Here is an 11818-nt window from a genome sequence, read left to right on the forward strand (position 1 = left end):
TGCAGGCGAGACTCGGCTTATATTTCTTTCTAATCACAAAGAATTTTAGGATGTAAAAATACGTCTTTCGAGAACGAGAAAAACATCCATTGTCATACTTCTTTCACATGCATACGTTTCCCAATGCTTTTAATCATAGGATACAGGTTTGTGCGATGATACTCAGGAACATTTACCTGTATTTTTATGTGATCTTGCTAGAGGCCATGTAGCGGAATGGGTAGAATGGTTAGGTTTGAATCCTCGGTAACCAAAGGGGAATCCCGAGCAGTTTACTTAGCCTCCTGGTTCCTTTTGTCTTTGAGGGGGATAGTAAAACCCACCCAAGGTTTTTGTGAGGATTAAAATGTGGTAAGAAGACCTGTACCCATACAGACATACCTGCTTTGGTAAAGGAGCACATCAGCAGGGTTGGTATGTGCGTGTGTGTATGTGTGTGTGTGTGTGTGATTGCTGCAGTAGAAGAAGCAAAAAAGAGAGGCACGTGGTTTGGTTCTCAGAGGGTGGATTCTACTGGTCTTACTTCAGTTCCTTTTGCAGGAAGAGCTCAGAATCACAACAAGGAAACTAATCCCAAAGATGAGCCTCGCATGTCAAATCTTCCTTCTGATTTTCGTCTTTTCCATCCAAGGTAAGGTGGCGTGGGTCTCCACTGGCGACCTTGGGGCGAGTGTTAGAGTCGAAGAGGTCAGAGCCCAGCTTTCTCTGGCAGGGAGTCTCAAGATCTCGGTAACTGTCTTGCTTTTTATAGGTGCAGCTCCTGCAAATGATGATATCGTCTGGGGTACCCTGGGTCAGGACATCAACCTGGACATTCCTGGTTCTCAAATGATTAATATAGATGATATACACTGGGAAAAAGGCAAAAAGAAGGTGGCGAGGTTCCAAATTAGCAACAAGCCTAAGAATCCAGATGAAAAATATAATGTGTCAATGAATGGAACTCTGAAAATTAAACATCTGATGCTAGAAGACAGCGATACCTACAAGGTAGTTATATACGATAAGGATGGAAAGAATGCGTTGGAAAAAACATTTCACCTGAAGATTCAAGGTAAGTCTTTATTCCCTAAATTCCTTCATCTCAGCATGGGTGCTGTTAGTAAGTAGGGGAATAGCATTTAGGGACCGGCCCGGCCTGACCTTGGCCTTGGGCGAGCTCTAAAAAAAAAAAAAAAAAAAAAAAAATCTAATGCCTCTCTCCCAGCTCAGTGAGGGCTCCAGTCCTGTGGAAAAGATGAGGTCCACACGTGTGGAAATCCACGGGGGAGAGATCCTCACCTCTATTTGCCTAAAACGCTCTCTTCAGAGGTAGAGCTGAGTGTCCAACCCAGATTAAGGTGGCATCAATCAGGAGGAGGCGAGCACGTGGGCAGAAGAAAACAGCGGTCATTCCAGGTGGCTCGTGAAGGAGCAAGCGGGGTGTGGGGCAGGCTAACTGGAGAGTAGTGGGTCTTCCATCGGGAGAGCCGTTTGAAGCCAGGATGCCCTGAAGGAGTCGTTCTAAGCCCTAAAGGGCTGGAAGTGATGAATTTAAAGATGAACGGCCCCGTGTTTGAGATCTACTCAACAGGAGAGCGATCAGAAGCAGAAGTTAACTCTTGCTGCTCTCTGTAGAAGGTACGCCAGGGGTGGCTGGCTGTGTGTGGTGGGCCGGGAGGGCCGGCGTGCATGTTGACAACGAGCCAGGGAGCTGCTGCTATAATCCGAGTGAGGTGAGAAGGAGCTGGCTGGTGATTCGTAACTCGGGCTGCCTGTTAGAGTCAACTGAGGTGCTAAGAAAGGTTACCGGTGCCTAGGTCCCAGCCCGGACCAATCAAATCCGAACTCCCTGGCATGGGGCCGGGGCATCAGCAGGTGTTCGAGCACCCCAGCTGACTCATGGGCAGCCAAAGCACGACCACTGGCCTCAATAAAGGGTGCCTGTAAATGAGGAAGCAGGGTACACGGGGGTGGGGGGGGGGGCGGGGAAGGATGGGCAAGATGGTCTGGGTACAGCAGACAAGGAAGAGAAAGTGAAATTGAATGACACTCAAGTTGAAAGTCCAGGAGACCCTTGGCAGGGGGAGGGGCGCAATAGGAGAAAGAGAAGCTTGGGGAGAAAGACAGGAACTCCAGCAACAGCATGAGCCAGAGTTTCAGAGGGCAAATAAATCAATATTTCTGTGCTTTGCACAGGAATTGTCGCCAGAGACAGGGTTCCTTCCCCCTCCCTAGGATCACCCTCCGGCCTGTTCCCAGCCCCCACTCTAGCAATCCCAGATGGGCCAGCTCCCTGCAAATGACAACTTTCCATACCCTAGTTCTGCAACCCCGAACGGAGAGGATATTCCAGAAATGGGGTGAGACTAAGAACAGAGCCGGAAGGGGCCTCTGCTTCCGGGCCCTGGGAACACAGCTCTCCTGACTCCTGTCCATATGGGCTCAAGTGTCCTCTCCCGACCATGAGCCTTACACGTGTGTCTCATCTAGTAATGCAGTGATGATGGTTTATCAACTAGGCATCAGGTGCCCTGCTACGTGATCCTGTTTAAGGTTCCCGGCAATGCAGACAGCATCCTCTTATCATCCAGAGGGAATCAGGATCAACTTGTCCGAAGTCTCACAGTTTGACAGGAGCAGAGTCAGGGTGCAAGTTCAGCACTTCTCTTAATGAGGATGGTGACATTCCCCCCCGCCCCCCCCCCCCCCCCGCCAAACAGCTTTATTGAGATAGAATTCACATACCAGAAATTCACCCTTTTAAAAGTGTACAATTCAATGGCTTTTGGTATATTCAGTTAGGCAACTAGCTCACAACTGATTGTAGAATGTGTTCATTACCCAAAAATAACCCCCACTCTCCTTGGCCAAAAGACAGAGATCTTTCCATGACACGACTGGTGCCTGCTGAGTGAGTGTGTGTGTGTGTGTGTGTGTGTGTGTGTGTGTCAGTGTCACACGGCATCTTATTTCAGCTTGTGGTCTGGTCCTCATTACTTGCAACATGGCCTTGGGCAACTTCTCCGCCTGCTCTGAGCCTGATTTGTGTAATAATAACTCCATGGGATATTCAATGAGATAACTGAGCAAAGGTGCTGGACAGCACCTGGGACCCAATACCCATTTGCTCAGTGCTGATGCCCTACCCCAACCCTGTTTCTTCACGCATCTATAGTTTCAGTTTCCTTGAGGAGGCTGCTGCCCCTGGCTAAAGAGGCATCAGAAGTTCTCTTAAAAGAGAGCTTAGGGGAGAACTAATAAATCCTAGCAACCTGGATCTAGGGAGTTCTCATCTATGTGATGTGCCCCCACTGGATCCAGCCATGCCTCTTCCGGGAAGCTACTTACAGAGAGGACATTTACAAAGACGTGGCTCCAAGAACCTGCTCATTGCTGTGTGGTTTATGTTAGTGAAAAACTAGAAAGGGTCACAAAGTCCCCAGCAGTTACAAACTTCTTCATTAAATTAAGACACCTCATTTAAAAAGATGGGGAGACGAATATTTCTTGATGTTCAGAAAGGAAAGAATTTCATAACAGATCATCAGTAAGGAGGGAAAAAAGCAGACTACAAAATCATACGATCCAGTTTTAGTTTTTAAAACATTATGTGTACGTGTGTTACGTATCGAAAGTATCTATTGACTCTGGGTAGTAGAATTACACGCGATTTTTTTAATCTTGAAACGTTACTGTAGCTGATCAAGTTTTACAATGATTAGATGTTACTGTTAGAAATAGAAAGAAGATTCTTTCGATTTTGCAAAGGCAAATAGACACCTTGACTTGACCCCTAGACTCTTCACTGTCCCTGCCTTGTAGGCCCTCCATCCTGTTCATTCTGGACCCCAAAGAATCTTGGGATGGGAAGAAAAGTTAATTTCTGCATACCTATCTACTAGAGCAGAAATGAAATTTGATGGGAACGTGCACAGAGAAGATACGTTGCCTGGGAGGCAGGGAGGGAGGGGTCGTTGAAAAAGCAGCCATCTGGCTGCATAATGGATGGAGAGAAATTGAACGAGAAAGGTGGTTAAGTCTGGGAAAAGAGAGCAAGGGTGAGAACAAGAACAGAAGAGAAGAAAAAGAAGGAGGTCAGACAGCTAAGAAGTGGTGACATTAGGATTTGGACCAGCCCTGTGTGAAGCCAAGGGCTTTTTCTTCCATGACGCAGCCTTGGAATATTGTTGTGTCAGAAAAAGAGAGGCAAGGAGTTGATGATTATGAGGGGCTGGTACCCACTCACCCCAGAACTTGAGCTGCACACCCGGCCCTCTCCTCCCAGGACCTGGTGGATGGATGGGAGTAGGGTCTGTTTGTGACCAAGGTCCCAGACCACACATGTAACGACACCTCCAGGGTAGGGTTCCTGGCTGCATGGAAGCATTGCCCCCCTCAAGTTTTGGGGATCAAGACATGCTAACTGTCTTACCCATGCTCCTGAACTTGGGCTTAGAAGAGAGAGCTCCTCCTGTTATCTGCCATTTATTAGTGGGTGCCCTTAGATCACCATTGAACCTCTCAGGGCTTTGGGGATATCCACTGTAAATGGCAAGAAAAATCAGCCTCTTCTCTTTGTTAGGATTAAGTGACATCATGTATGTGAAAACATTTTGAGGTATAAAATAGCACATAAACATTTGACAGGATGCGTTTTTTTTCCTGCTCATATGATGTATCTATGAATGTCATAAAAAAATTGTTCAGAGTGTGCTGTATAAAAAAAATAAAAATGGGGGCGCCTGGGTGGCTCAGTCAGTTGAGCATCTGACTTCGGCTCAGGTCATGATCTCACAGTTCATGAGTCTGAGCCCGCATCGGGCTCTGTGCTGACAGCTCAGAGCCTGGAGCCTGTTTCTGATTCTGTGTCTCCCTCTCGCTCTGCCCCTCCCCCACTCATGCTCTGTCTCTCTCTGTCAAAAATAAAATAAACATTAAAAAAAAATTCTTTAAATAAAAATGATTTGCAACAATAGCTAGTGGTCTCGGAAATCGTCTCCTGGTCCCAGACTAACTCCATTCCCCCCTCCATAAATAAGTATGTCAGTTAAAATCAGAAAATTGACTACTATGAATTGGATCTTTTTTTTTTTTTTTCCAGAGAAGGTCTCAACGCCTAACATCGACTGGAATTGTATCAACAAAACCCTGGTCTGTAAGATATCAAATGGAACAGACCCTGAATTAAAACTGTACGTAAATGGGACCAGTATCAAGCCCGTTTCTTCGAAATTCAGCACATACAGGTTTATAAACAAGCAGAAGATATTAGTCAACTGCACGGCAGAAAACAAAGTCAGCAAGGAAAGCGACGTGAAGATGATCACTTGTTCAGGTGCGTGGCAAGCACTGGTCCGACATCCCAAGCTCATTTGGCAAACACAGCCTGTCAGGTCTGGGGCAGAGACTCGCTCTGGGGCACGGGGGACTGGGCTGGGAGGCAGCCCTTTGAAAACACACCTCTTCCTTCTGGAAACCTTCAAGGGAAGCCTTGAAGGAGAGAGGGGTGTGGTGTTCTTGGGCGTCCGTCTATGGAGCACAATTTAACGTCAGGCAATCGAAAAGATCCTCTGAAGGAACTGTCGAGGTTTATCTCATGCAAACCCCCATTTCCCAGAGAGGTCAACCGACTTGCTCGAGGTCCCTCAGCTAGTCAGTGACCAGGATTGTGACTCCCAGGGTAATGATGGAGAAGGGAGCAAAAAAAGATTACTTTGTACAAGGGAGATGGGCAGTACTTCCTACCAGGAGCAAAGGTAGAAGGGCCGTAGAAACCCAGAAGTTAGGGGGGTACGGGGAGAGGACACGCTCACGGCCAGGGAAGACGGCGGACACAGTGAGGCGAAGCTCCTCCCACCACAGAGCTGACAGCCCCGTGTGGTGTCAGCACCAGGAAGTCCTGAAACTCTAAGAGTTTAAACTCTTCTCCAGGGTCCCCAGCTTGACATGACCCCCGGAAGTAATTCTTGAGAGGCAGCCTGTGGTAGTGGGAGCTCTGGGGACCAGGGGCCTGGACTTCTAGTTTGGGTCTGTCCAAATTTAGCAAGATTACCTCGTCAGAGCTCCCCCACCCCCACCCCCATCTCTGGGCTTCTGTCACCTGGTCCACAAAGAGCATGAGCGCCATGAGCTCCAAAAGTCTCTTCTTCTGGTATCCTGTGAGTACCTTTCCCGTGCTGTCTGGTTAACCCCTCCGAAGGGACACTGAACACACACAGAAATAGTTAATTGGCCAGACGCCCTGAGTTTCTACAGGGACTATGGCTGGTTAGCTACCTCTGGAAACAGCCCTGAACTGGTATGGAGTCGGAAGTGAGGCTTTTTCATATATACTTTCAATTAGTTATCTGTTGCTGCATAACAGATTGCTTTTGTTAGTGGCTCGCCATGACGGTTCCTGTCTCCCAGTGTCTGTGAGTCATGAGTCTGGGAATGACTTTGCTGGCTGGTTCTGGCTCAGTCTTCCGTGAGGCCGCAGTCAAGACACCGGCAGGGACCGCAGTCGTGTCAGTCAGGCCCAGGCTCGGTGCGGGGAGGGTCCACGTCCAGGCTCGTTCACGTGGACCGTTGGGCTGCCTCACAATATGGCTGCTAGCTTCCCTCCTTGCTGGCTAAGAGAAAGAGTAAGTACCCGGGACGAAAGCCACAGTCTATTTGTAACTTCACCTCAGGAGACATATCCCATCACTTCTGCTGTGTTCTGTTCTTCGGAAGCAACTCAGTAAGCCCAGGCCACATGCATAGGAGGGGACTGCACAGAGATGGGAATACCCGGAGGTGGGGGGCTGTGGGGGCCAGCTTAGAGTCTGCCCACCACACTGCTTTCACTCTTCACGTTGGTCCCCAGCCATGGCTCCGCGCCCCCCTGCCCCCGATCACTGAGGCTCCCTGCGTGAATCTGTCTGTCCCTTCTTGACTTCACAACCTCTTTTCCCCCTTCCGGGAGGCCCCTGATCGGAGCTGCCCCACTTAGCAAATACAAAAGACAGTGTAAGGATCTTCTAAGCGCTTCATGGGACATACTTATGCTAAAACTTATCCATTGTTTATCCAAAATTCAAAGGAACCTGGGTGTCCTGTGTTTTATTGGGCAACCCTGCTCTTCATGTTTATTTTAGCCAGAGCCCACGAGTATAGACATGTGTGTGCATCAGGGATGGAGGGAGTCAGGAAGGGCCTCGGGAGAAGCCAAGGCTCAAAGGTGGGACCTTCGTGTCCCTTCCTCTGTGGTGCAGAGCAGACACCAGTCCGAGGAAGGGCCGAGAAAGAGACGGGAAGAACACCTTGGGAGGGCCGGGGGAGGTGCAGGTAACCCTCAAAGGGATCACTTTCAAGGGCCAAGCCAGAGCGGGGCAAGGACAAGACTAACCATTTGGCTCAGCAGAGGTGAGCCTGTCCTCGGAACCAAAACCCTGAGGGAGGAGCAGGTTTGGAGGCAGAAGAAGGACCCCATCACAGGAACGTAGGGGCACATCATCTCCAGGAGGGCACACAGGAAGCCGAACGCTTGGATTCAGAGATGGACAGGGTGTGGTTTTAAATGATGGAGCCATGGCCGCCTCTGAGACAAGCTGGAAGGTTCCCTGTGGGGAGCACCCCAGGTGCCTCGGAGGGCCACGCCGGACAGGCCTGCCAGCGGGCGGTGTGAGGCATGCCCGCGTATCTCCCAGTGCCCCCACACTGGGGTGTGGCCGCCCCATGGCTGCGTGGCTTGGCCCGCACTCCCTGACCTGTCTCAGATCCTGGGGAGTTGAGCCCGAGAGAGACTCCAGCAGCTCCCTGGCTTCAGCCTGCGGAGCCTAAAGGACCCCAATGCTTTCTCGGTCCCATGGAACGGGAGCTTAGTGTCCTGCCTGCTTTTCGAATGGAGGCACCTTCGTCCACACGGCAGGGAGAGGTTGTGTAACCGGCAGGCAAAGAATGGGGCAGCGAGAGACCCGAGGAAAGAGAGAATGAGCAAACCGTTGCAGTCAAATCTGTTCAGTTGGCTTCTCGGGCCTCTGGCCTGCTCCCAGGGCCCATCGTGGGCTTCCCGGGTAACAGGGTCTTCCTGGGGACGTTGGGCTGGAAAAGGGTTTCCTTGTGACACTGGCTGAGCTCCAGTTTGTTCTCCAGATGTGCCAGTCCCCCGCCACACGGCCCCAGCTGCTGCCTCTCTAACTGCTGTTGACTCACAAAGGGCAGCCGGCCCGGCACCTCTCCCGGGAAATGGCTCCCAGAATCACCAGTGCACAGGGCTCTACTAAGAACAAGACCTCACCCCTATGTGTTGTTTTACAGTTTACAAAGCACTTTCACATCCATTATCTGATTGACCTCCAACAGCCACCCTGTGATGTAAGTTTCATGATCTCCCTTTTATGAAGAATGGAACAGGCTCAGAGAGGTGGAGTCCCTTACCAAAGGTCACACAGCTCTTGCCTAGAAGAGCCTGGATTCAAACCCATTTCTCTGCACACAGAGTTGTTGTCAGCCTCGTGGCATCACAGCCACTGACGGTCTGTGAGCTGAAGATCAAATCCACGGCTGCTGCTAACTCACTGCGTGTGTGAGGTTCTCCCACGGGCCGGGGAAAATCCGGGAGGGGTTGCTGGCCAGTGGGCCGGACAACTGAAAGATTTACCCCAAGTCTTTGGAAAATGCCTGGTCAAGAGGGTGAGGGGGAAAAAATGGTGCAGGAGGGCAGCCAGAGATGAAGGTGGGTAAATAGTGCAGAAACCTGGACACGAGGGGCTGCTTAAAGGAACCACTCAGAAACAGATGCTGTGTAGCCTCAGGCAACTCATCCTCCCTCTCTGGGCCTGTCTGTGAAACTCGAAGGTGACGCTAGATTGTCTCTAAACTCCTCCTCAGAGCTAAACTTCTGTGACATGCGCCTTGATGAGGAGCAGTGGACAATGTCCCAGCACACGAGGAATTTGGCATTTCCAGTCCAGACCAGCCGCCCGCCCCCCCACACCCAGGAGCCATCTGGGGTGGGGGGGCTTATCCTGGACCCTGCCCTTTTGGAGGCTGACACAATTGAGAGCCTCCACGAGCTCGGCTTTTCTGAGGTTGAAAAGTCCCATCAGGCTCTTTTTATCCGCGTCATGCGGGAGGCAGGAGTCCTTGGCCAGAGCAGTAAGATGGCCGCTCTGCCCGGGACCCCTCCCCCGCTCCACCCACTCCTGTTCCTCTTGCAGAGAAGGGTCTGGACCTGTACTTCATTATTGGTGTTTGTGGAGGAAGCACCATCTTCGTCATCTTCATGGTGCTACTCATTTTCTACATCAACAAGAGGAAAAAACAGAACAGTAGGAGGAATGGTAAGTCCCGCCCCCTGCCACCCCACTTCTGTCCCCCTGCAGGCCCCAGGCAAAATCCCCATGGAAACAACTCATGGGGACGACACTCTGAGTCTGGAAAGAAAATAATGGAAATGGGGAGTTTGAGGATGTCAGGCTTATCACCAGCGGTTACAGTGTGTTCCATTTCGTGGTTAGCTTGATCTTTGAAAAACACATTCTCGGTGGCGACAATAGGAGAGCTGTGAGAAGCCGAATCCTGGTTGGCCTCCTGGAATCCCCCGCCGAGGCTGACTCGATGAAGGCCTATGCGGACCTATTTCGAATGAGCCACACGTCTCTACGTGGGTAGAGCGGTTAGCGTCAAAACATGGTTTCCATCAACAAACATCTCGTCCTCTCTTGAGAGGACAGCCCGAGATGTGTTCAGGACCAGGCTCCTAGGAGCACAGGTACAATTTCAGGGACCTACGAGGACACGTATGGTCTAAAACCAGGGGTTTATGCCCCCCTTTCCGGTTTGTTGTTCACACGGAACGTGCTAGTTCTGGGACTGTTGCGTCCGCAAGTCAGGCCTCTCCAACAGCCACCAAAAATGAGAACGTTAGGCTCAGAAGTGGGGAGCTGGGCTCAAAGAGCATACAGTACAGGCCACCCAAGGCAGTGAGTTCACATGACGGTGCCTTAGGTGTCCCTGCAGGCTCTGGGGTGGGGGCGGGGCCCCATGCTCCAGGAGCGTCCAGCAAGCTGTGTCCGGCCAACAGCAAGACGTGCAGCCAGGCAGGAACGTCCCTCGGGTCCTGGGCAATCTGCCATTCACTGTAGGGCTGGGTCCCCTCACTCTGGGTCTCTCCCTAGAGCGGGCCCGGGAGGCCCATGCCGGCCACCGGCAGCGCCACGCAAACAAGGATGTGGGCTGAACCTGCCCCAGCAGGGGTGGCCTTGGACCCCTTTTGGATTTAGCTTGCTTCCTTCAGACTTCTCGCCTTGGGTCTCCTTCGGGCCCCTGCCCCTCAGCCCCATGTCCTGCCACACCACTGCCCCCAGTGTGGCGCCATATTTCCACCACCATCTTTCCAGCGCTCTCTGCCCCCGTGGAGCAGAATTGCTTGCCGAGTCCCACAGGCACGCGTAGCTCCATCACCCCTGTGCCCTGCTCAGGCGGTTCTCTGCCCGAGTCCCCCTGCATTTGTCCACTGCCTGATGGTCAAAAACCACGTATTCTTCCGACGTGGCCCTCGCGTGGCACCCCGTGGCAAGGCGATCCCTGCTTTCGCCAGGCCAAAGTGACCAGCGTGATCATTAGCCGACGCTGACAAGCGGTCACTTGTGCCAGGCACTTATCTCTGTAACAATGCTTCATGTTCATTATCATATCCAACTGTCTCGGTGATCCTGTGAGATAGATAATATCCATACAGGTGAGGAAATTCAAGCTCAATGAGGGTGAGTGATTCCCTCCCAATCCTATGGCCCGTGGGCTGAGTCAGGACGAGGGCGATATAAGCCAGGAGCCCATCAAATGAAGCAAAATTGAAGGAGACGATCGCCCTCAGGGCCCACGCTGCCCTTGCCCAACCCTGAGAGTGAGGGCTCTTTCAAGGCCATGCCCTGGCATCTTGCTTGCGTCACCCTAGTCTGGGCCCCGGGTGCGTACCCAGGAGGCGAGATGAGTGAGAAAGGACACTGAGTGTGGAGTAATTCCTGGGAGCAGACATTTGGGCAGTGGCTGAAGTGACAGGCGTGGGCAAACCGGGCCCCACAGTCCTGCTCTGCCAGGCAGGCCGCTCCGAGCCACAGCTCACCCGTCTGTGCGGGTGAGACCGGCCTGGGGTCTCAGCCACTTGGCCACACCCAACCCCTCCTCCCAGAGCCCCTGGGCTCTGCCTGCACCCCTCCGAGCTCTCACCGGAGACGGACATTGTGTGCATTGTGTGCGTTCCGCTCTGTGTCACTTGATTTCAGGCTTCCTGAGGGCAGTGTTTGCGGCCGAGCCGTTGCTGCTACTTTAGCCATGGCACCCGAACCCAGAAGACAGGGAATAGATGTTTGAAGAACAAACAGACGGGACGGTGGGTGGTGGACAAATGGGCAGCCCAAGCTTGCCTTAGACGAGGGCTGTAAGAGCCCCACTGCTGGGAATTGGGGTCAGGATCAAGGTCCTCCCCACAGCGTGCTGGCGTACCCACCGCTACCTCGGGCCAGCAAAGGTGGCATAGAGGACGTGTTTTTCCCTTTCTGTGCCCTTGACCTTTGGTGCACAGAGCACTCTGGCCCCTCACGTGTCACAACCACGTTGTTAGACTCTGAGTCTTCACGTTCAAAGCCATCTGAGACTGCATTTTCCGCCATGAGGGGCGGCTCTTCCATGGGCAGCCTCACCCGAAGCTACGGGGGGGGGGGGGTGGTTCAGAGGGGGCCTGTGATTCCCGGGGCTGTACCTGCTCCATACTGACATGTAGGGCCATTCCTTGGCCCCAGGAGAACACCCTCTTCCTAACTCCCTTGGGGGGGGGGGGGGGGGGGGGGGGGGGGGGGGGGGGGGGGGGGGG

The 11818-nt window shown here is 52.2% G+C and overlaps 1 protein-coding gene across 1 annotated transcript in view; it reads left to right on the forward strand.

The window, feature by feature from the left end:
• The first annotated feature begins 414 nt into the window (after positions 1-414).
• The window catches only part of CD2 (CD2 molecule), a 14658-nt gene continuing 3254 nt past the window's right edge, over positions 415-11818 (forward strand). The window contains exons 1-4 of the mRNA XM_040471428.1: positions 415-631; positions 752-1054; positions 5084-5317; positions 9165-9287. Of these exons, the coding sequence (XP_040327362.1) occupies positions 580-631; positions 752-1054; positions 5084-5317; positions 9165-9287 (712 nt within the window). The 5' untranslated portion in view covers positions 415-579. The remainder of the gene's footprint in view (positions 632-751; positions 1055-5083; positions 5318-9164; positions 9288-11818) is intronic.

Source organism: Herpailurus yagouaroundi, unplaced genomic scaffold (genome assembly GCF_014898765.1).
Source record: "Herpailurus yagouaroundi ecotype Mexico unplaced genomic scaffold, PumYag 77, whole genome shotgun sequence".
In the NCBI taxonomy this organism is placed as follows: Eukaryota; Metazoa; Chordata; class Mammalia; order Carnivora; family Felidae; genus Herpailurus; species Herpailurus yagouaroundi.